The sequence below is a fragment of the Poecilia formosa genome, unplaced genomic scaffold (genome assembly GCF_000485575.1).
Source record: "Poecilia formosa unplaced genomic scaffold, Poecilia_formosa-5.1.2 Scaffold257, whole genome shotgun sequence".
Lineage (NCBI taxonomy): Eukaryota > Metazoa > Chordata > Actinopteri > Cyprinodontiformes > Poeciliidae > Poecilia > Poecilia formosa.
Window position 1 is genome coordinate 659,903 of NW_006800196.1, and position 24,976 is coordinate 684,878.

The 24,976-nt window shown below is 41.3% G+C and overlaps 1 protein-coding gene across 2 annotated transcripts in view; it reads right to left on the reverse strand.

Annotated features, from left to right (window-relative positions):
- Positions 1-1,262: 1,262 nt before the first annotated feature.
- The window catches only part of myo10l3 (myosin X, like 3), a 66,199-nt gene continuing 42,485 nt past the window's right edge, over positions 1,263-24,976 (reverse strand). Inside the window, exons 19-41 of one of the 2 annotated variants that reach the window (XM_016680820.1) lie at positions 24,203-24,283; positions 22,741-22,865; positions 22,010-22,124; positions 18,948-19,054; positions 14,727-15,119; positions 14,617-14,647; positions 13,694-14,521; positions 11,392-11,515; positions 10,975-11,218; positions 10,130-10,225; positions 9,849-9,942; positions 9,491-9,546; positions 8,262-8,404; positions 7,947-8,141; positions 7,705-7,862; positions 6,307-6,430; positions 5,710-6,007; positions 5,413-5,620; positions 4,511-4,647; positions 4,227-4,350; positions 3,662-4,117; positions 3,383-3,574; positions 1,263-2,759 (exon numbers count right to left, since the gene is read on the reverse strand). In XM_016680820.1, coding sequence (XP_016536306.1) covers positions 2,655-2,759; positions 3,383-3,574; positions 3,662-4,117; positions 4,227-4,350; positions 4,511-4,647; positions 5,413-5,620; positions 5,710-6,007; positions 6,307-6,430; positions 7,705-7,862; positions 7,947-8,141; positions 8,262-8,404; positions 9,491-9,546; positions 9,849-9,942; positions 10,130-10,225; positions 10,975-11,218; positions 11,392-11,515; positions 13,694-14,521; positions 14,617-14,647; positions 14,727-15,119; positions 18,948-19,054; positions 22,010-22,124; positions 22,741-22,865; positions 24,203-24,283 — 4,434 coding nt within the window. In that variant the 3' untranslated portion in view covers positions 1,263-2,654. Of the gene's footprint in view, positions 2,760-3,382; positions 3,575-3,661; positions 4,118-4,226; positions 4,351-4,510; positions 4,648-5,412; positions 5,621-5,709; positions 6,008-6,306; positions 6,431-7,704; positions 7,863-7,946; positions 8,142-8,261; positions 8,405-9,490; positions 9,547-9,848; positions 9,943-10,129; positions 10,226-10,974; positions 11,219-11,391; positions 11,516-13,693; positions 14,525-14,616; positions 14,648-14,726; positions 15,120-18,947; positions 19,055-22,009; positions 22,125-22,740; positions 22,866-24,202; positions 24,284-24,976 lie in introns of both variants that reach the window. The other variant, XM_007570285.2, reaches the window with a different exon arrangement.

Genomic DNA, 24,976 nt, shown 5'->3' on the forward strand with positions numbered 1-24,976 from the left:
GAGCAGCTGACGCTTCTGTCATGAAAAAGTGGCAGAGAGATTAAAATGCTTCATAAGGTTAAAAAAAAAAGCTTACTGTCTGGATTTGAACTAGCACTAGGCTTATTTTCCTCACTGGGTTTCAAACTAATAAAAACTTTATTGCTCAAAATGAGAACTTTACCCATTTTAATTACAGGGACCATAATGAACCAATTTCGGGTAAACCGTCGTGACAAAACCCACACGTTTCCAGCTGTTAAAGCAATTAAGTCATTCTGCTGTGTTTGCATGTTTTAATTGCTTATTGGGAAAAATATTGGAGCATAATGTAAAATTTCAGTAAAAATGGTGAATTAACTGTCTAAAGATCATTATGGTGTAACATAACAATTCTGTCTTTATAGGTGTAGGCCCATCAAGAGTTTGCATGAATAACATAAGCATGGCTACAAAGTCCTCCTGTGGAGAGGAAGGAGCTACTTACGTTTACAAAAACATTTTTGAACTGATTTTGTAATGTTTTTTTGTAGAGGCAATGAGTTTAACTGCAGCTTTATAAACTGTCAGTGTTTAAAACATTGGTGAACTACTGGCTCATCTGTTTAACTGGGTTTCTAGAGGAAAATATTCCAGGATCAGTGATTTTATGTTTTCTTTTTTTTGTGTGTGTGTATGCTCCGTCAATGACTCCATGCAATCTACCAGGTTTCCTTAGATAGAAAACTTCTTGACCAGTTTTTGTAATGAACTGAACTTGTCTGTAGGTTTTGGTTACTAGGATCAATTGGAATGTATGGACTTAACATGGAACCTGTATGATTGAACTGAACTGAATTTTTTAATATATTGTATAGTGCTTTTAAATAACATGGATTGTGATTTGGCACTGTATAAACAACTAAATTGAATATGTATGTATCCAAATGTTTTTTTTTTCTTTCTTTTTTGTAACCTGTCCTTAACTTGCTTGGGACTAGTGGCAGATCAGGAACATTTTTAACTGGGGTGGCCAACAACTGACCAGTACCAGAGCTAGTTTGGAGCACAGCATTCATACTTTCCAAATCATTTACTAAAGACAGAACATATTTTCTTGAAGTGAATAAAAAGAGAGTTAATTATTTTTTCCAAACTAAAAAAAAAGTATCTGTGAGGGAATAAAAGATGAATCAATATTCAACGTTTTGTTGCCATTTATTCGTTTCTGGTGTTTCCTGTTCAGACACATCCAACATTGTCTCTCAATCATATTGTAAAGGATGAAACCAACACAAAAAAACTATTTCAAATACAATAATTTATTAAAGCATTTTTAAATTCTTATATAAAGCATTTTCAGTTTTTTTTTTTTTTTTTGCCTCATCAAAACAATCAGAAGTCTCAAAAATACAGTCATCATCAACGGCAAGGTGGCTCGCTCTCTGGTGTGGCCGCCGGCAGCTGACCAGAGTGTCCACTGTTGGTGAAAACGAGCGGGGTGTAATGGAGGACAGTGATCTAATGTGAGGTAAATACTAAGCTCATTATGTCGAGATTATATTACTCTAACCATCAACTATACTGCAGGGTTGGTTGGCATTGACTTAATAATACAAATTTAACAGTCAGAGAAGCCCAAAAACAAAATGGAGACAATTCATCTGGTCCATCTCAGCATCACTTTCTGTGTCCACACAAGCACAAATTAGACTAGCAACTCATTTCAAGCACATTTAGCTTTCTTGTCTCTCAAATCCATTGAGTGTTTTCAATAAATAAATACCACACCCTCACTTGATTGCTGACATGTCTAAAGGCAAAAACACACAAGCAAACTATGCTCACAAATGCAATGAAATGCTGTCATGCTTTCATTCAATAACACACATTTTGGCTGTTTTCAAACATACATTCAGCTCACATTTGTTCTTCTTCTGGAACAGAAGCGCACATATTATTCTACTTTGTAATTTTCAGTCTTGGTAGAACAAAAGGGTTTTAGACTTTTAATTGGTGTGTCTACCAAAATCATGTTTGATCAGTTTTAGTTCTTTTTTTAACCTGTTAGAGGATTGGATTTGCCTCACGTGTAAATAATCACAAACCAGTTTATATTTTGCTTCTGCAAGGCCACATTTATGCTTTTAAGTAAGGCAGTATGAGGGGACTTAATAAATACCCTGAGGGGATCTCCATTCTGGAGAACATTCATTAGAAAAGGGGCCAAAAACTCTTGGAAAAAACAAACACCAATCTAATAAATAAAGGCGCTAACTCTGTCAGTGTGCATTTGCCACATAAGTTGTGTGAATTTTTTCTGATTTGGTAATTTAGATGCAAAGGTGTTTCAAATTATACTCAAAGAGCTCAAAATGTTTAAATAAAACCTATGAAGAATAATGCCTGATTTCAGTTTAAAAAATAAGAAAAAACGTGAAATGACCAGTGTAACCCTTTGGAGATTACGTGGAAGATCGTGAAGGTCCATGGGGATAAACATTCAGAATCTCTGCCCAAACAGGTGGGAGAAGCATCATGTTTGGATATTATTGGGGGGGATTTCTAAACGGAGTGCGTTAAAGTCAACTCAAAATCTTTGTGGCAAAATCGCAGGTGGTTCCTCTTCTCTCATCTCCATCTCTTCTCCGTGCCGTTGATGCAGCTGAGTAGGTATGGTGTTGGTCTCCAGTAGATCACCGGATCCAGTTGGTTCCATAACTGGACACAGATTTGACACTGCAGCGCTTCTTCACAATCATGTTTATGTACGCTTTCATGATCTTTGTGATCTCTCCGACCTGCCGGAAATGCAGCAAATTAAAGGGGAGTCAACAGCTATGAATGGTTAAAAAAAAATAAAGTAACACCACTTGCAAAATCAGTTATATCAATTGAACTTTTTCACATTTTAAAATGTAACTAAATACGGGAAACTCCCGAAGGAAAACAAATTAGTCACTGCAAAAGGAGCAGAGGCTCATCTTGCAATTGGACAATAGTAAAGATAAAGCTGGAACGACAAAGGGAATGATCTAGATCAAAGCAAATTACAGTGTTAAAATGGCCTTAGACCCAATTGGGGTCTTGCTAATCTGCAGCAAGACTTAAGAATTACTGTTTAAAGATGGATTAAAACCAAACTACCTGAGTTTGAGTTATTTTCAAAGAGGAATCAGCAAGGAAGGCTTTCTGTGAAAGGCCAGTTGGAACATACTCCAAAAGACAACATAAATCCATATCCCGCTTCTCAAGTTTTATTCGAAAATAAATGTGAAAATGTGGAACTTTTTTTCTTTTTTTTTTTAGAATAATCAATGAAATCCAATACAGAAAAGTTTGTGTTTGCAATGTGACAAAATGTGAAAAAGTTAGGGCACAAAGGCTACGGCAAGCCAATAAGAAGTTCCAATAAAAATGGTACCTCTGGTGTCTCGAAAAACATTTCCCTCTCATCCACAGTGATCTTGTAGGTGCAGGGCTGTGGAGCCCCAAAGAAGACGATGTGCTCGTACGGGAACGTCTCCAGAGGCTTTGGCTCGCCTCTCTTGTAGACGGACACATTCTCGGCACTCACACTCAGCCAGAGGTCGTGTGGGAATCCTCCCTCTTTACACTGTGAAGACCCAAGCACAGGTAGACTGATATAAACCGGTCCCAATCTTTCCAGAAGTCATCCGCTTTCTTGTACATCAAAAATTACCTCAACGTCAAACAGCGTGGATCCATATCCCGGCCATTCCTTTATTATGCTCATGTATTTGAGCATGGCCTGGTGCTGGTCCAGACCCTTGAGGTGGGACCACTTCTCCACAATGCTTGCCCTGGTGGCAGACATCTCCTCCTTTATCCACATCTCCAGCATCTGCTCCTCCTCCATGCGCTGCTTCTTCATAGAGCCCGTCTTCAGCCCGCGCCGCAGCGTGCCGTCCAGGAAGCTGGTCCTCCTCCGCTCCAGAGTCTGGCCCGACCCGGAGGCTCCACCCGCCTTGGTGAACTGCAGGATGCGGTTGCGCAGGCGACCCACCGGGTAGACGTTCTCCAGGTTCCACGCGATCCGGGTTTTGTCTCCAAACAGGAACTGCAGGCGCAGAGCGGCGAGGTGTTGCAGTGTCTCTTCACGAGCAGGAAAGTGGCCACGGGTCAAACTCTCATGGGCCTGACAAAAATAGAGAAAAACATATTGTCTTTAACATGAATGTATTTTTATTTTATTTTTTTAGCAATTTTATTCAAATTTCATTGAAATCAGAAAAAAAAAAAAAAACCTGCTCAAACATGAACGCAAACTCCACTCCTTCCTTTGGCATGCTTTCAACATCCAGGAAACAGTAGAGTTTAAAATACAGCCTCCACTGGCCCTCATCCCGAGCCTCCTCACTGCCAGCCAGTCTGGAGAGAGAAAGCCGTAAACCTGTCACTCCCACATCTGGTTTTATCCACTTTTATTACCTCGTCTTCATATCGCTGTCATCCCCAGGACACAGATTTCTGTGTGTCTCTGATTAAAGATAATGTCTGGGGAGAAAAAAAGAAAAAAGTTCACGCATACCTTTCAAATTTAGCCAGAACATCAGCCACGAGCACCCTGCTTTCCACAGCTTTGTCCACAGTATTGTTGTGCTCAAAGAGCGCAAACATGTTTCTGCTGTCCTCCATAGCCAGACCTCTGATCAGCTTCTCCACCACCTGACAAAGAGAAGAAACAGTCAAATGTTTAACAAAGCAGCTTTCGCCCTTAGTGTCACCACTTGTAAAGATGCGCAAATTATTTTTTTTTCTACATTCAGTACATTTGTTTAAAGTAGGAAAAATTACATTTTAAGACATAAAAGGTAATAAAATTGCTGGTGATTAATTTTTTAAATCTTGAGCAGATCAGTGTCTAGGAACCTTACTTTAGTAATCTACAACATCATACGTTCCTTGTGTATAAATACGATGTGACACAGGGCCTTAAAGTAATCCATAAAGGGGACGTGTGGTTTAGTTTTTATTTTTGGACTGATGGTGTACTGACTTTGTGAAATACCAGCAAAATGTGGATAAACATGTGGTGACTTCTAGCAGGAAACAACCACAACTCATCATTGGGTCTTTGATAAGGATAACAAACCAAAATATATGGCTAAATCAACACAGGAGTGGTTTAATAAATTAACCTTCGCCTCAGTCCCCAGACCTAATCCTTTTAGAAACCCATGGGCAGAGCTTAAGAGAGAAAATGAAAAGAGAACCTATGAGCCTGGACAATACAGACAGATAGTAAAAAAGAGGAGTGGTCAAAGATTCCTCAATTGTATATTCCAACCTTGTGCACTGAGTTTCAGGAGAAGATTAAGTACTGTCCAGCTGTGGTGTGTATTAACAATCTTCTAAAAATGACTTTTTAAAGTTGGACTTGTTTCGACACAAGGAAAACTAATCAATAAGCAGTGATTGTGGTCTACTTACCTCTCCAGCAGTGGTGTTAGAGTTGATGGAGATCTTGCAGGAGCCTCCTCCGTGGCAGTAGACTGTGGTGGTCATTTCCTGCCTGGTAAGAAGTGCCACGATCTCCTCCTGGGATGGGACAAACTCTCTCATCTTTGTCTTCTTCAGAGACTCCCCGATAAAATGGGCAAACATTTCAATTTCTGTCCCAGGAAACAACTCCTTAATCCTGAAGAAAATGCAGAGGTGCAAAAAAACAAACAAACATTCAGACCAGAGCTCAAACTTCTCATCGCTTTAGTCCAAGCAGAGCTTCACCTTTTCAGGTGAAACTTGAGGTAGCGCAGGATTCCTCGGCTGGGCAGGAAGGTGCAGCTCATGCAGGTCAGGAGATGCCAGTGGGCTCGGTTGGCAGGACTGTTGGGGTGCGGGACGTGATTGGTCTGTTTGATCAGCTGACAGTAAACCTCATCTCGTAACGGCCTCAAGTCTTGACAGGTTTGCAGGATTCCCTGAATGATTGGCACCGGGTCTGACACGGCCTCCATCTCCTGCAGCGAGTTAAAAATCTTCACGGCTTCGTCCTGCAGGCTGGTGTAACCTTTTTCCTTTTGCACTAAAAGACGCAGAGGGGAGAACGGTTTGCTTAGCCAGAGAAAATTATTTTTCTTTCAATCACACTCATTGAATACTTCAAACTAAGCCATAAAAAATAGTTAGTAAGACAGAATGCAGAAAGAAAACGTATGGCATCAAAATTATTACATCAGGAGGATCATCTTATAGCTGACACAAATCTTTGGATGACCTCAAGAATGTTCTTAAAAAGGTTTTTCTGAATGCACTATTGGCCAATACAAATAATAATAATAAAAACAATCAACAACTTTGAAAACTGTGTGAATGAACACTCACAGTGGACGCTGACATCTCCATAAGGTAGAGGTAGAAGGGGGGAGTGCAAAGGATGCTGGGTATATCTCAGGATGGGGTTCCTCCAGTACGTCTGCTCCACAGCCTCCACATTTAAACTGCTCTCCTGTAACAGCAAAATCACAAATTTGTTATTTCATGCCTTCATTAACTGACTCACAAAGAATGCTTCTCACCAAATTAAGATTTAAAGTCTTCAGGATTTCTCAAACATGGCTGGAATGAATAAAAAATTGCATTTCATAAGGCTACTATGTTCTTAGCATTTGCCAAATAAATTCCTTGTGCTACTCATCCTACCTCAATGGCACAGCTGAGGGATCACATCTGAATGAGGATGTTTCTCAACACTTCTACTATCTGATAAATTGACCTATTTCTTTTACAGTTTTCTGCACTCATGTTTCAGTCTTGCTGAGGATTATGCAATAATTTTAACCACCGTGCTGTCTGGAAGGCAGCATGAAAAAAAAAGCATGACAATTATGTTTTTCATTTGAAGCCACCATGAAAACACTGTATTCAGTCTCCCAGCAAGCAGCACAGCCAAGTCTGGACAGTTTGAATATATGTGCACTGGACGAGGCCAGTGCACACCAATTTCTATGACGTACAAGTGTATAGCAGCATTTGCTGCTGAAGACATTACACACTGCAGTAAATAGCAGCCACGGTGCCAAGAGAGTTACATTAATTTTCTTGGAGTACCTCCAGCCCAGTGTGGGTGTGATGAGGTTGTAGCCCTGGAGTGAGGCCTGCTTTAAATTTTCTGATAATTAATCCACACCAGATAATTTCTGCCACTACATCACACACGCATGCACACACACACACACACACACACACTACCCTGAGATGCTGCTACTCCCATTATGAATTAATACAACCTGTGCATGGAAGATTTGTGCATGCTCAAAACAACCCAAATGCTACTACACAGAAAGGAGAGTGAACTGCAGTCGTAATAAGAACAAGAAGACTTCACCAAGAACCTATGGAGACCTTCCAAGCTCAAAGTAATCTTAAGTATTGAAAATATGGTCTCAATCTTGTGTAAATTAGGCCTAATACAAAGAAATGTATGCTACGATAGAACTGAAAGAATTATTACAGAGTTTAATGTCACAAAGTCTGGATGAATGGTAGGGAGAAAGGGGTGTTGTTCTGGAAAAGCAAAACCACACGAACAGCACAGCACACAGCTCAAGTACCTCACTTCACAACCGTGTGTGTCCCTGCCAAAGGTTTGCTAAGCTAGAAAGAATGTTTGTCATTTTACTGAAATATTTGGAGTGGTCAGTCCTGAGATAAATCATCAATTCCTCAAGTCATCAGTTATCAGTGAATCACAACAAAAAGTCAAACTAAGAGGTTCATCACCTTGATGTCCCTGATGAGTTGCTGAGTCGGTGTTTCGATGGGAACTTTGTTGTCTATCACTCCCTGTATGGCGTTTGCCCACCGCATGGCTTCGTTCAGCATTTTAGTATAAAGTCGGTAAGAGTGTTTACGCCCATAAACAATGATATTCCAGTAACCTGGGAGGAGTGGAGAAAAGAGACATGGGATATATGCAAAAAAAAAAGATCAGAAACGACGGCGCTAACTGATGTTAAACCTACCAGAGTCCTTGAAGACTTTCTCATCCGGTTGCACCACAGAACAGAGGCTGTTCAAGACCAGTGTTCCCAGCTTAGTTGTGTTGCGCTCTGATGACTTGTAGTAGTCAAGGGAGTTTGTGGTGAGAACAAACCAGCGCTTCTTCAGCTTCAGAGAGGTACTCTTTGCTCCTGACTTCATTTCTTTATGCAGCCAGCCTGAGAATTAAAACCGACATGTTGCCATGGATTGCTACTTAGAATATTGATTACTGAAGTTTAATCTTCTGAATGAAAATCTATCACTACACATGTATATGAATCCAGATCCAGGCTGACCTCTGACTAGGAACTCCTGCCCATCGACTTTTGTATCTCCCTTAGATTTTTGCAGCAGACCAATCCAGTGGTGCATCTCCTCAGGCGTGTCTGTGTTGCAGTGGATCACTCTGTTGGCCGTGATGATCACAAAGGAGTTTGGTCTAGAGAGAGAAAATAATCACTTTGAAGATTTTTCTTAAAAAAAAAAAAAAAGACTTTGCAAAAAGTGTTAAACCACACCTCAGATCTACATAGTCTCCCTCCAAGCAGCCAGACCTTCAGATATTTGAAATTGGTCTCATAAAAGAGCTTTTTACACTTTCCTGGGGATTTTGGCTTTTTATCAAGTTGCCGTGAATTTACTGGGAGAAAATGTGTTACCTATAAATTATTCTGGCATAAAAATGTCTTGCTTTTAGGCATTTTGTTTTGTTTTAGATCAAGGCATTTTCAAATGATTGGTCTTAGGGTGCCAGACCAAACAAAGATTGTGATGTCTGTTGTTGGTCTATTCAGACTGACGTAGTGTCGGAACCCCAGTAAATAATGCAACCGCATTTTAAATGGCCAGTTTTTCTAAAGATCACAAACCTGTTTTGAGCATATTTTTTGGAAAACTGTGTCATAAATGCTGGTTTGTTGATCTGTCTGGATTATTCCCAGCAAGACACCCTTGACAATAATGTCACTGTATCGGTTTCAGCTCCCTATTTGTCTGAATTCAGATACATTTTCCTTAGTTAGGGGAACTATCAGAAAATTAAACTTTTAGTGCAGTAACACTCACTTCAATAAAATATTTGTTCTGTCAATAAAATAGGTAATTGTTGCAGACTTGTAAACAAAAGTGGAAAAAGGGACAAAATCACATCAATTAAAATGTTATGCAGACTGCACAAAAGTGACAATGATTTTAATGACTCCTTGGCAAATGACTTTCCTTAAAGGAATTGCATCTGTAAAAAAAACAGTCCAGATCATGACAGCCTTGCTTTCGGAGACTGTTTATCCACTATAATTGTTCCTTTGCCTTCTCTTTGTTTACATTCTGCATTTGCAATGGGTCAACCAACCACAATGCAATCATAGAGAGATACCAGAACACAATAAAAAAGGGAGAGAGAGCAAAACTGCTGATCAAGACCAAATTAAATGTTTAAAGACAGTCTGATTACATAGAAGCAACTCATAAAGAAATTAAAGATGTTGAAAGATCCTATTAGGTGAAATAACATTTAGAAACTCACCTGTCTGGGTTGTCTGATGCACAAACAGAATCAATCAAACCCACATCTAGTGTACCCTACAAAGAAAAAAATGGTGGTGTGAATGAAAAGCTTTGCCTTTTAAATGCAAAGTATTTTCTGTAGACATCGACTCCTCCTAAAGGATGCAAGAGAGAAGCTGTAGGTCAGATAAATTAACCTTGCTACAGATCAGAGAGCTTCAGTTTCAAATTCTTCAAGTAAAACCAAAGTTATAATCTAACCTCAAAACTGGACTGGACCTTCATACTTTAGCGGAATCAATTACATGTTTATTCACGTCTCACTGTACAATAAAAAAAAATAAAAAAATAACTGAGGCTGGAGCCGAGGCCCTCACCACAGCATTCTTTGGGTTGGCCTGTTCGTGGTGCATCTCCAGGAGCTGCTCCGGGCTGGCGCTGTGGACCCGACTCAGCACATTGAACCAACCACTGAGTGGGTCAGAGGGAGTTCAGAAAGCACAAAGTCAGCAAACACGTAATTGCAAATTAAACAGTGAACCTCCATCGGGCAACCACAAGGGGGAACTTAATTTCTATACTTGTAGGTAAAGACAATTTAAAAAAGCAGCACTTGGCAGAAAGCAAGATGAACAGAGATAATGGGAATTTAATTTACCTGGCATCTTCGGGGGACTCGGCATAGATCTGATAAGTCCTCTCCTCAGTGACAATGTTCAGAGCATTTTCCTTCTCGTGGTTGTCCACAATCTCCCTTTAAAAGACACGCAGAGTTATTTTTGACAATGATAAAATGATCACTGCAGTGCCTTGCAAAAATAGTTTATACCCTTTAAACCTTTTAACATTTGTCCTGCTGCGGCCAGAAACTTCAATGAATTAAATTTGGGTTTTATGCAACAAACCAACTTAAAGCAGCAAGCAACGATGGTCAAATAAGTTTCAAAATAAATAAAAATCTGTGTTTGAATTCAGCATCCTTTAGTTAATGCTTTACAGAGTCAATATCCCGACAGAATGACGCTGCTGCCAACGCATTTTAATTCCATGGCCGTCATGGTGTGTTCAGGGTCATGTGCAGGGTTAGATTTTTGGGCTTTTAGTCCAAAAAAGTTCAGTTTTCATCTTATCTGATTGAGGCACCTCCTCCCACATGTTTACTGTTTCTACTGAGATGGCCTGTAGTTTACTGCAACTCGAGGGCAGAATTAAAAAAAAAATAAAAAATAACGACAGTTGTAATTTTTACAGATTGTTTCCTACAAGGGTGTTTTCTGAAGGAAATTTGATGCACTTGACTTTATCTAGAGGTATTAGGATATTAGGGGGTCTGAATGTAAAAGCACAACGCACTTTCCGGACTTGTAAGCTATTTTGAGGCCCGTTTATCATCTTCTTTCCACTTGAAAAATTAAATATAATTGGTTATATCATGACAAGATGGAAAAAAACAACAACTTTAAAATACTTGACACTGTATGACATTTATTCAAGGTTTCTTACTTGGCTGCACGGATGTCTATGGTCCCTTTCAGCTTCTCTTCGCTGTCGTTCTCAAAGTACATGAGTTTTGCCTCGCGCAGGACAAACCATCGCATCTTCCAGTTGCGCCGAGACAAAGTGGACATCCCTCCGCCTTTTTTGTAAAGCCAGCCAGATTTGAGGGAATCCTGTTTGGCCCGGAACCACATGAAGGTCTCGTCTTTGAGCACACACCAGCGGCGACGCCATGGGATCATGAGTCCACCTGAGATGTTTATTGGATCATTTTGAAATGTGACGAGATATTTCACTTAAAACGCTGCTGCTTCCGGTGACTAAAATGCAAGGATACGAACCAGTCTGAAAGACCCAAGGTCGACATATTTAAGCTGTGCGTTAATCGTTTGCATGCCTCATGGGCAGTGGCTCGGTACTCACCCTTCATGTAGAGGTAGCCATGGAAATATGGAGGCCCAGTGCCATTCAGCAAACTCACTCTCCCATTGGAAATCTCCTCATCTGTGTCCACGTAGCCGTCATTCTCCTCGTCACTGTCAATGAACTGAAACACAGCAGCACCGTGATGTTGCTTCACTCTGGGTGGATGTGAAATACACAGCAACGCTTTGCTCAACATGCATAAGGTACAAAAAAAAAAATCTTTGAGCTGCAAGTATAATTAACGACCGCTTCATTTAGATCTGCACCATTCTGTAATTTCACTTCTGCCATTCTGTCTGAACTCGCTTGCAGAAATCTTTAAAAGCCGTCCCTTCACACCAACACAGATGCACGTTTCTGCATGCCAACACATACAACATTTTTCTTTTCCTCTGACATTCTGCTGATGCCACAAAGTTCAGACTGAAGGCTCTGCTAAGCCAGCGGTATCTTGCATTTAGGCTCAAATGCAGCCACATCTGCGGAGCCAAAACAAACGATTTCTAGTCAGCTTCATTGTTGTTTCCATGTGAGCTGGGCCTTGTGGTAACAGCAGCAGGCAACACAGCAAAGGATCATGTGTGGAGAAGTCATATGTTAAAGCAAAATAATAAACACCGGACATTCTTGGTGTTTTAGTGCATGTGAGAGCAACCTCAGTGAGCTCTCGTTTAGGTTTCAACTTTAATAATGCATATTTCGAGTAGTTTATGTCTACTTGCTTCAGATGTTACTTTCAGTGATTTGGCTTATAATATAGTGACTCGCAAAAGTTCTCAAATCTCTTGAACACATTCTGCCACGCCTTCACACTTTTATGTACTTTATTCTGATTTTAAGTTAGACCAGCGCAATGTACAGTAAAACTGTTTAAAACATTTTCTTCTCTCATGCTACCAAATAACATCCAGTGCAGCCAATTAATTGTCACCTAATAAGGAAACTGAGCTCACATGTGTGCAACTTGAACTCGGTATAAATTCAGCTGTTCTGTGAAGGCCTCAGAGGTTTGTTGAACATTAGAGAACAAAACCACATGAAGACCAAGGAACACATCAGGCACATCAGAGCTAAAGCTGTAAAGAAGCTAAAAGCAGGGTTTGATTATTACCTAATATCCCAACCTTTGAACAGCTCACATAACCCTGATCAAAAACACATCTCAAAATGGAGACCACATGACACATGTCCAAAAAATGTCAGGCAAAGAGAAGCATCCAATAGGCCGATGGTCAGTCCGGAGGAGCTTCCATGGTTGAGGTGGGAGGATTTCATGCTAGGACAACTTTTAGTTGCACACAGCACAAATCTAGCCTTCAGGTGAGGGAGGAAGACAACCATAAGAAGTCCTGTTTAAAGTTTGCCACAAGTCATGGAGGAAACACAGCAAACATGAAGAACGAGGTTGCCTCGTCTGAGGAAACCAGAGCTGAAACTTTTAGCCTACATGGGGGGGCGGGGGGGTTGGGGGGGGGAACCTACACTGCATATCGCCCTGAACACAGCATTCCCAGAAGGCCACCTGGTAGTGCCAGAATTATGAAGCTGGTGAAAGTTGATGGGAGGATGGATGGAGTGAAAGACAGAGCAAACCTATTCAGAGTGTCGCTGGACGATTTAATGAAATGTATCACAGTATAAGGGTTTCATATCAGTCGATACCGATAATTATTGATTAGTTTTTTTTTTTGCTTTAAATACCTAAAATACGGCCAAGCTAACAAAGTGACCATTTTATCCACCATTTCCCCTCAAGCTGTTGTACCCCTTTTCTTCTTCCACTCCACTCCATGCCACTGTTTTACTGTTTTTGTTTTATTATTTTTAAGCAGTTATGAGGCCCAGTGGACAACCCTGAAACTGCTGCTGTACAAGTTACTCAACAGCTTGTTGCTAGGTAGCCGTATGCTACTCAACAGGTTGTTGCTATAGGTAACCAAAGAGTGAGTGAATTAGTTGATATGTTTTAAGCTGGCTGTTAGAGTAGCTTAAGCCTTTCCTCTGTCTACATCCACCAGAATGTTGGATCAGAGTTCAGTGAAATTATTCAGCATTATAAAGAACATGTCATTTATTGATATTGATCACCTGCCTATCACTATATATATTGTTACTGATTTATTGTCCAGTCCTAGTTGAGAGGCTACAAAAGACTGAGGCAGAGGTTCAACTTTCAGATGGACAACAATCCTACTCCTGGTTGTTGGTCTATGACATAAAATTAAATACACAGAGGTGTGGGGTTTCAATGAGGCAAGAAAGTTTTGATAGATAAATATTCAGCAGAAGCTGAACTTACGGAGTCTGAGCTGCCTCTGAAAGAATCCAGGCTGTTTTGTGTGCAGGAGGATTCTCGTAGCACCTCCTCGTCTGTGATATGGCCATCGTTGATGCTAGCACCTGAGCTCCCATGGGCCTCCTCAAACTCCTCCTGATCATAGTCTGACTCTGCGTCTGGCAGGTTTGACTGCGATGGCACATCATTCAAAGGCACAAAATCCAAAGTCCTGGTAGTTGTCTGGCATGGCTGCCTTTCTCCATTAGTCACTATAAGAGGAGAAGGAGGAGGGGGACGGGTTTGGGAGTCTGTAACAATGGGGGTATGATTAAGTCCATTAGTGGTGGCAGGGGGGAGTTTTTCTGGTCCAGAGTGAGGACCTGAGGATGAGGACACCGTGACTCCTTCTGCAAAGGCAGGGGGAGGAGGAGGAATACTCTGAAACACGTCTGTATCAAGAGGAACCGCAGCTGGGGGAGGAAAGTCTGGCAAAGGAACACATTCGTCCTCCGCGGGGAAACCCTCGTCCACTTCCTCCTCGGCCAAAGGAGCTGCCGATTCGTTCACTTCGTGGAGATTTTCCTCGCTCGAGAGCGATGGCTCTAGCCCTCCGAAGTCCAGCAGCTCCAGGAACTCCGTTGCCACGCGAGACGCCTCCTTCTCCAGCCTGTAGATCTCAGCGTCCCTCATCTGACGCAGCTCCTCGCGAGAAACGTCCCCGAGGAGCGACACGCCATCCTCCTGCTGCTTCTGCAGACGCTCGATCTCCCGCTCGAGACGCAGGATCTCCTCCATCTGGCGGCTCTCCTCCTCAGAGGTGTGGTTGTAGGACGGAGTCTGGGTGAGATCCTGCTGTTGACCAGAACGGTTCAGAAAATTCAACCATCTGTTCACACATCATGTTTGAGTTATTATTTTAGAAGCGGAAGATGAAATTGAGTTACCTTAGGGCAAGCACCATTCACAAGGGAGTTCCTACAGATAGAATATTGATTTTATAATTAGAGTATAAAGTAAAGAAAGTTACACAACAAACACAAAAACTACATTCTACCTTGTTGTATCCCCTTTAGCTGCCAATTTCTGCTGTTCTTCTTTCTCCTTCATCAGTCTCTGCTCCTCCTCCTCCTCTGCCCTCCTTTTGCCCTCCTCTTCCTCCTTAAGTCTCTCCTCTTCTTTCCGTCTCTCCTCCTCCTCCATCCTTTCCCTCTCGTCCTCTAAACGCCTCCTCTCCTCTTCCTCTTCCCTCCTTTTCTTCTCCTCTTCCTCCCGCCTCCGCTTTTCCTCCCTAAGTTTGTGGCAGACGGACCGAGCGAGTTGTCCCCTGCGGTGTTTCTGCAGGATGACGGCAGCCAAGCGCAGGCGCACGAAGGCGCGTCTCCAAAAGTGAGCACGGTAGTTCTTCTGGATGGTAACGACGCTGTACAGGACCCTCTTGTATTGTTTCCTGTAAACAAATATAAAAAAAAAAAAAAGAAGTCAAAAAGAATTGATGTTGACCTCAAACGTCTTTGTTTCATATTTACCAAGAAATTGGTTTTTGAACAGAATCAGTGGTCAACTTTCACAGTCTTCAGTGTGGAAGTTGTTGCTGATAAAAAACCCTCCATGTTATGTATTTTTAATGGGTCTAACGGTGACATTATAAGAAATACACAAGTTCTATGGAGATATTTCATTTCAACTTCTTAAAGAACCTTGAATAATATGAGTTAAAACAACATTTGATTTAGCATTTTTGAATTGAATTAATACATTTCTGTTATTCTTTTTATCTACAAAAGAGCAATACTTTCAGCAAACACAAATGCTGGACGGAGTACCTGAAAGTAACTCTGTTTAAGTTTGACAAGATTTCAGTCTTTGCCTGCTTTGAAACACCCTGGACTTGAAAGCACTGGCAGCCTTTTGAAAATGTCAGAGTTAAGCTAAGTCACATCTGACGGACAAGTCCAAGTCAAGTTTCAAGGAGACAAGTGCTCTTCAAGTCTCAAGTCTCTATCGACCTAAGCAAACACTTTCTCAACTAGTCTGCTAATTATTTATGTAAGCAGTGTTCAATTCTGATACCATTCGCCCTTAATTTTATGCATAAGCATGCACCTTTTTTTTTTGTTTACTTTTTGAAGCATGTACATAAACTGTGCTGATTTGTATTTTTCTGGAACATCATAAAGTGTGACATTTATCTGATTTGAAATATAAATCTACTGAATGTGTCAAAAAAAGGCTTTTTTAGTTTGTCTTGACAATGACGTCGTTAATAACTCAATTCCCCGACCGCGTGTCTAAGTCAAGTCTGAAGTCTTTCTTCAAGGAGCTCAAACCTCCAAGTAAAACTAAATGCTATCATAACGTGCTAAAGATGCTAATAATTTTGTTTCCCGTTTTTACAGCAACGGCACTTACATGTGCATGACGTCGCCTCCGCTCCTATTACAACTAATTAACGACCACACACAGAAGGATGGCTAGTGTATAAATAGCTTAAAGGCTGTTTTTGAAACTTCCTGTTTTGTTGTTCTTCCTGTTTTAAAAGGAACAGCTTTTAGGACAAAAAAAAAAATCTGTTTCGGCAGGTCAAAGCTGTACAAAAACACACACAATTCTGACTGGTGCATCTTTATTTCTGCTTCTCTGTTTAAATAAACACCCTGGAAAGAAAAAGGCCTGTACGGCTATGCCAATCCTCTGTGGGCCGTTGTGTTTAGCATTGTGACTCAGCCCCAACACCCACACACAGCACATGCATTAGATGCATATAAACATGGACACGTCCAAACAGCACATAACTTTCTGGGGACCACACACGAAACTCTGCTCCGACTCTGTGACCCCCCCGGTCTGACCTGTCGTCCACATTTGTCACAGCGTGTGCTTCCTCTGGTGTCAGGATGGCCTCTGTACTGATATAATGTTACGTGTAATAACACAAAGCCTGTACTTGTGCCTTTAGGGAACTTCCCGAGGCTCTGGCTTCGGTAAGAACGAATCAGAGGGGAAGGAAACCCATAACCTGAATGCTGTCATCAGCCCCATTATACTCTCCCAGCAGAGCTTTTCGCAGTACTGTATGTAACCTTATATATGTCTGCATGCAGGTGGAGTACAGTTAGATTAAATGCCTGGGGGGCGTCTGCATGTGCAGATGTTTAACAGGCATTGAGAAGAGAAGAGAGGCGGGCTATGCAATTAGTCAAGTTTTGGTCAGATTCTTTTCAGTTTCTGCTCGAGAAACATTTCAGCTTCCCTTTGATTTTCACCACTTTGAAATCCATTATAAAATTCTAAAGACTAGAGGAATTTGTAAATACGATGATGTGAGCTAAAGAAATCCGAGAGTTCCTTGAAGAATTAAGAGGTTTTATAGCATTTAAGCTGTCATCACACTTTTCCTCTTTCACCATGGAGGTTAACGTACTGAAAAATGAAAGTTCTCTGGGTATACAAAAAGTGCAAAAAGTGTTTCATGATACATTAAGTATATGAAATATACATGTCACTTCTGTATAGTGCATGCATACTAGCGGGTGAATAAATTCACATTGCTGTATAGTGTTAGGTTATAGTACTTCTTTGTCCAAAGTGATCAGATAATAAATCAGAAAGTAGGTCAGGTTGTCAGTCACACCCATTTTTACCAGAGAAAACTACATAAATGGGTGCATAACTTTTAAAAAGAAACCCAAGCATCAGTTGAAAGCAAGCCAGTTATGTATCCATTCATAATGTCTTCCACTGCTTATGCTTGTCTTTATACTGTTTGTCTATTAGCTAGTTGTGTAAATGTTTTCTTTTGTTGATGTATGTTACTTAATTTTTTTTTAACTTTTTTTAATATAACTGTATGTATGTGGTGAGGATTTTTTTTCCCTTATTTGTCTTGAACAGAGGATATAATTTAGCTACTGTGCTAATTCCTGAATGGTGATTCTGCCATAAATTATGGTGATGTTGTTTAATGTGCACCATCTTAACCAAATAAATTAAATTAAATTAAATCCCAAAACTCCAGGGCTGCACAAAATGAAGAAAACATATAATTGTGATACTATTGTTGAATATTACTAAGCTGATATTAATCATCATACTCCCACTGAAAAACACATCTATCATGGTGAACAAGACCATAGAAAGTCCATCCAACAAGCCAAATATTTCATTCACATGCAGACTTTTCATAACTGGAACTTGAAATATTATAGGGTACCAAATATTTCATCCAAACACATATTGGATGAAATATTTATTTATGGTTATTGTGATGTGACTGTGCATTTATGCAGAAGTTTTGGCCCTTTTATCCATTCTTTGACAAATAGCTCAACAAAGTTGAATGGAGACCAAGAGTGTATTTTCATTTCTTCTCCCAGATTCTCGTTTGGAGTTGAGTCTGGACTTTGACTGGGTCACTCTAGCACAGCAAGAATTAAGCCGTTCCACTGCAGATGTTGCTCCATATTTTTAATTGTTCTGCCGACTGTCCCAAGCCTTTTCCAGCCTCTATCAGGTTTACTTTGGGATTTCCATCTTCCTATCAAGTCTGACCGGCCTCTGTGAACCAAAGCAGCCCCACAGCATAATGTTGCCACCACCATGCCAGGACACTCTGTATGTTGTGATCAGGATGAGTTGCAGTGTTATGAATACTTTTGCAGGGCAATGTTTATAGGCAACAACTTTTTAAAAATTTTTTATCATCAACAAAACGCTTAGCTCCTGCAGTTTAGCAAGTATGATTATGTGATTATTCTAAATAAGAAGCACGTCAAATCAGTTTATCTCTTTTTGCTCCCTGGGACAGTAAAGCTAAACATTGTGTGCTCCATTATGTAAAATTAAGTGGTTATCTGTGGTTTATGCTAATAGAATAAAGAACACCAACAACCATGTTACGTCACCAGGCTCTTACAGCTTCATTCCCTCTAACTTTATAATTTAATTGTAACTTAAAAGATCCCAAATGAAGGCTCTTGAGAGAAAAAAACCCCCCAGATGTTCTGCAACAATGACTGGCTGTCCACTAACTGGGCCATGTACTGCTCAGCAAGTCCACATAGCACGCATGTACATACAGGGAAGAGATAACTCTGCCAAAGCCATGCATGAAAGCACCTAATCCACCCTCCACCTCCCCCATGTGTGTACACACACACTCACACACTAACACATAAGCTGCATACCTCCACCACAAAACAAACACTGACAACTGCCGCTGCCACTCAGCAATTCAACCCCCCCCTCCCCCCAACCCTCCGTCCGTCCAATCACTCACCTTGCCACATAGCTGAGGATGTGGGCGCGGATCACCATGCCAGCCCTGCGCCGCACCTCTTCCCTCTCCTTCTCCAGCCTCTGCTCCAGCGCCTCCTTCAAGAACACCTGCAGGACGAGCAGCGCCACGGCCGACGTGGGGATGACAGAGAGGCGGGACGGGGCGGGAGGGATGACAAAGAGGATGGGTTAGTTCCTACGCTTGGTAAGCTTGTAAATATTAAAAAAATAAATAAATAAAAAATAAGAAGAGAGAAAGGGACGGGGCCCCACAGAGATGTGAAGGGCCCCTGTTTTCTGTTGGTCACTGCAGGAGGAAGCTGTGGTGCAGCTGTAGCTACCATGCAAGCTGGTTTTCCTGACTGCAGAGCAGAACAGGCAGGAAAACTGACTGACTGACTGCAGCGTTTCTGCTGCTGCAGAGCCTCATTGTGTTCGGGGCGTCCTTCCTGAGCTTTCCTCTTCTGCTGCTACCGCTGCCTTGGTAGCTAGACTGACGTATGCAGGCAGAAAGGCACAGACAACGGGGGAGGGAAGAGGCGGGGAGAGGGAGGGATGAAGGGATATGAGGGGGGAGGGATGGTGGCTGCTGTCCAGATAGAAAGCCACACCTCTTCTTGGTCTCATGAGGGAAGGAGAAAGAGTTTGAGTTAACCCTTCCCTCACTCCTGGAAACTTTTTTTTTTCCCCCCCCAACATTTTCACTTTTGTTGTAAGAGACTGGAAACCCTGTAACTTTTGTCTGAGCTAAAACAGAGCTTATGTGGCCACTTTATTCCCCAGAAGAAGAGTTTCCGTTCGCGGGTGGAGACATTCAAGTGTTTGTGTGTTTTGTTTCCCAGATGTTCCACTTATCAAAGGATCTCACAGCTGCAGCTCTGCCCAAACTCTGTGAAAGTCTGTGAGAGGAGGAAGCTTCCCCTTCGTCCACATCCTTCCCCCGTCTGTAAAACAAATGGCTCTCAAACACATGCGCGAGCCAGCAAATATCAACCCTGGTCTCCTAATTCAGGGCACACAGCTTCCCCCTGGACACAATCAGTGCGTACATAATTACACACAGCTGGTTCCACCAGAAGGAAACGTAGAACCTGAGCCTCGTTCCCACAACCCACACAACATTACCCAGAAACCAGGAATAACACACTGTCACCAGAAACACTCGCTCATGAACTGAGCAATGTTGTCTCATACAGTGACTTGCAAAAGCATTGAGCTCTCTTGAGCTCTTTCACATTTTTCACAACAAAAAACTTCAATGTATCACAATGAGACATAAAATGTAAGGAAGATATACGTAGTTTTAAGCCTTTTCCTCAGAAAAAATGTCTTGTAGTTAAAATTACTAACCCTTCTGCAGTAGGTCTGACTGTACCTATCGTTCCCCAACTCGAAGGTGAAGCTCCGCCCCAGTTTCAAGGCTTTTGCAGCCTCTCACAGGTTTCTTCCAGGATTAACTATTATTTAGCTCAATCCGACTTATCATGTGTTTCTGTGAAGTATTAGTTGTCCAGTTTACAGTTATGTACTGCTTGGTGTTAGTCTATGACAAGGCTCTGCAACCTTTACAACCTGAAGACCCATTTTTTACTCTCAGGCCTGTCAAATAAAACATAATTAGAGCCAGAAATGTCACAAGACCTGTTAAAGAAAAACCTGAGTTTGTTATATTTAAATTTAGAAACCACAGCTGTCTGGTTCTTTACAACTTTTAGCCAAAGTTATTAAGAGTCATCTTGGACGGTCCAGAGAGCCAATTGCGGCTCTGGAGCCAAAGGTTGCAGACCCCTGGTTTATGACAATACATCCTAATAAAACACACTGAAGGTTGTGTTTGGAAAGAGTAATACCTTAGCGAGGCAATGCTAGCTGAGGGTTCATCCACCTCGTCTGGGTGAGTGTGTGGGACATTTAATTTACACTGGCATTTGCACATTCGCTGTCATGCACCAGTTATGCATTCAAAGCGAGCCATACATATGGCCCGCATCATTTTTCATGTCTCACCATGCGTTTTGGCCTGCCATGTGTGCAGGCTGACACTGTTCACGGCGTGCTAGCCAAATGGGATATTACAAGAAAAGTGTCCAAAAGGGAAACTGCAAATCTGAAAAGTCTCAGCCACGCAGGAACCACAACTGAGGGCAGGAAGGAACCAGGGGTCAGATGCGGGTTTAGCTGATTTCAAAAGAACTCCATAAAAGCTGTTTTCTTCATAGCTTCTCTTGGCTTTGCGCAGCCAGACTGAAACGAGTTAGTTAAAGTCGATCTTTCTTTGAAATAAAGAGTCGAGTGAGCTTCAGACTGCAATGCAGAGCTATTAAAACTCTTCAAAAACAAGGGCACGAAGCATGCCGTGACTGTAAGTCTGCCTCGATGTTACTCACACGGACAGTTGCTTGTTTAATGCACAGCTCGGTGAGTGTGTCGAGGGGAAAACACCGCAGCTCCTACAGGATTGTCTCGTGATTACAGTAAGTCCTTGTCTGAGTTACAGTTACCGACTGAGGATTTTCCTTTCAGGAGGAGGAAGTTGTCAACAAGACTCAGACAAATCTTTGGGACATGAGTCAAAGAGACTGTGGTGGCCATTAACAGTTTAGGGGTGACAGAAGGCTCAGCTTGGTCTCAAAGGTTTGCAGATTTTCTCAAACATTCTTCATTTTTTCTTTTTTTTTTGGCAAAACGTGGCTTGTTTATGCACTCGGTGTATAAAAAAGCTCTCTAACAAGGTGTTTGTCAAGTGAGTTGCTAACCAAATAGTATTTTGTGGCCTTCTGTGGTCTTAAAGAAAAACATAAACTGACTTTTTAATGTCTCCCTGAGCCTATCTGGTTAAACTTTCCCATCCATATTTGAGAAACCAAAAACCTAGAAAGTTGATATTTTCTTTCTTGGCAAAAGAGAAAATAATTTGAAACATTGAACTGCGGTGTTGTTCGTGGCTACTCGAAGTGCCCAGGGCATGAATCTACGACAAGTCACTTCAAACTGACAAAAAAAATGAGGAAAACACCAACAAGTCCAGGCATGTTTTTATAAGTGTGTGTATGTGAGCTGCACCTTTGTCTTCCCCAGCTGCCACTCTTTCTTGGTGTTATCATGAAGGGTGAGTACTTCCAAACAGCAAGACTTCTCTTCCGCCGAGGCGGTTTTGTTTTTGTGGATCATTTTGTACCTGTGAAAACACAAAAACATGAAGAAAATATTTCTGTCTGCCTGTATTGTAAAATAAAATCTATCTCCTTTTTGAATGGTATGACTACGCCATGAGGTCAAAGTAAGTAAAAATAATGACAAAGTGACCCAGTGTAGTAAAAAATTAGATACATTTTAAACAAAATTTGATGGAAACTTTCTAGGGTTAAACAGAAGTAATTCTTTCTAATAAAAAAAGATGCCTTACATTTAAGATCCCAATTAAATTACAGCCTTATCCTAAGCATAAAGCAAAAATAATTATTCTGACTTTGATAGCTAGATACATTTTTATACTATGGTGTCTAAATTGTATTTGAAAGCATAAATATAATTTAGCCTCAGTAAAAGGACTTTCTGTCAGCAACAGGCCAACATCATCACAGATTCTTCAGCTGGCATATAGTACAAATACTGTTTTATCTCAAACCCACCTGACAAGTTTTTTTAACAACAAAAAAAAGGGGGGTTGCGGTTAAAGCAGCCAAAGTTTTTAGCAAATCTTATACATTTACATTTGTGTTATTTGTTTCATTTCTATAACAAAGTAAATACAGCTGCACAGTCTGAGTAGGGCTTACTTCTGGTTTTCCTACCTGCTGAAAAAGTCTTTAAATGTTCTGCGGACGGGGAATCCAGCCTTTCGAATCTTTACAGTTTCCAGCATCCCAGAATATCGCAGCTGGTTCAACACAACATCCGGGTCGAACCGATTAGCCTTCTGCCAGAGACAAACAAGCAAGAAGAACGACTTTTTTTTTTCTCTTTTTCTAATTCATGTCCAGTGATGGAAGCAGCAGTAACTCTGTTTTAGGATGTCATTTTAATAGAAAACGTGGTGCAAAGCAAATGCACAGCTGGTGTTTAAGCATGCAGACATGTCATCTTTTAAATATAACCTTCATCTCTGAGTGCAGCTAAAGAAAGTTATGACACAGCCAAACACTGCAGGCAACACCCACTCAAACAACCTCTCTGGCGAGTCAAGCTTAACTTGAACTAGAAAGTAAATGACCACAGAGAGCTCTATCATTTAACATTAACAGTCGGGTTACTGAAAGGAAACACAAACACCGTCAGATGGGAAACCTGAGCTCTGTTAGGCAAGACCTTGGCAGCCTGGGGGGCCTTTTTTTTTTCTTCCTGGAATCCTCAACAGCGTTGTTACCAATAATCCTCAGGCATGCTTATCGCCGAGGATCTGCCATATCTGCCGCCTCTCTTTGGAGGCCGGCAGATCACTTGGGTCCACATGAAGGCCATTTGTCACACAGAGGGCCCACACAGGATCACAGCAATTCTTCTACATGTCAGTTTAATTACAGACTGACGCTTGTCAGCGTGGAAATTTGCATCATTAGTTCCTCGTTGTGGCCCTTTGATTTCTCAACTTCTCTGCAGAGGATTGAGGGAGCTGAAAGAAGAACGTCACGTTGATTTGAAAGCATGAAAAACGAGCCGATGCGACGGCTTTTTTTTTTTTTTTTCTTCTTCCTGGCATGTAAATCACACAAACGCGCACCTTCCATTTGTGGGTCTACATAAATTTGCATGCTTGTCATTCTGTCACAGGGCAGGATTAACAAATTAACTGCCTGCTTCATCTTGACCACCCAGAGCAAGATAAGGCAACCCGAGGCAGGGACAATGAGAAGGAGGTGTGTGTCAGAGAGCAGAGAGGTGGGCACTGAAAAAAAGGACGAGACGAAACAGGAAGAGAAGAAAGATATGCAGGCCAATCAGCAGAACATCAACTACAGATGTCACCTCTGACTTCTGGATAAAAAGATACAGTGGGAGAAGTGTGTTTTTGCACCAAAGAAGAAGTCGTATGTTAGTAGCGAATAGCTACAGCTAAACAGTAACTTTTGAGTGAAAAAATCTTATTTGTGGTTGGAGCCGTCAGAGCACAGAGGCTGAAGCACAAATATGAGCTCTGGGTGCAGGGGGAGCTATGAATAGCACCAAGGAGGTTTAACTTCACATGCGACCTTGACGAGACCTGGCAGAGATTCAAACGTTTTTTTTTTCCTGTCCAATGAAATTTGCATGACTTACCTTGTCCATGTTTGGTTTGATGCAGCGTACAAAAAAAGGATTAGAGGCACTCAAGGTGGCCATCAGGGAATGGAGAGAGTCCTGAAAGACATCAGCGCAAAGACAGTAAAGAACAAAACATTTTTTCTAATATAACTTGTACTTTGAGGTCAAAAAAAAAAAAAAAAAAACTCAGGGTAAAGTTGACATTTTTCTTCTTTTTCTACATTCTACACACAATTTTAGTTACAAATCACCTGGGAATTATTCAACTGTTTTACCAATTAATTCAAATTAAAAGTACAGTAAAATCTTGACTGTACTGCCTTCATGCAAGTCAGTTTTAAAAGAAGCACTGACAGCTTCTTGAAAACCAGTAAATATGTGTCCCTCGAAGTCTCAGTCTTTTGCATCTCTGTTTCCTCCAACCTGTTTCCTTGTTCCTGCTATTTTAATATGAAGGACATCGTATATGCAACAAATAAAAAAGATAAAAGCATTTTTATTTCACTTATGTATACCTAAATTTACTTTTTTATGTGAGACACATGGACAAATACACACTCCGAGGAGCCTCGAACCACCCAGACTTTTCTCAGCACGGCAGAAACTGGGTCTCCAGCAGCTGAGTGTGACTGGCCACTGGTTGGCCCCTCTCTGCCCAGCCGTCAAACCTAATCCCTTGGATTTTTGGACCTGTATGTCAGGGCGACCTGCCAAATCCTCGCTTGCTCGCTGTAGTTAGGACGTGTTCAAACGGAGTCCTCTGCAGCATCCCCTCCTCCACGCATCAAC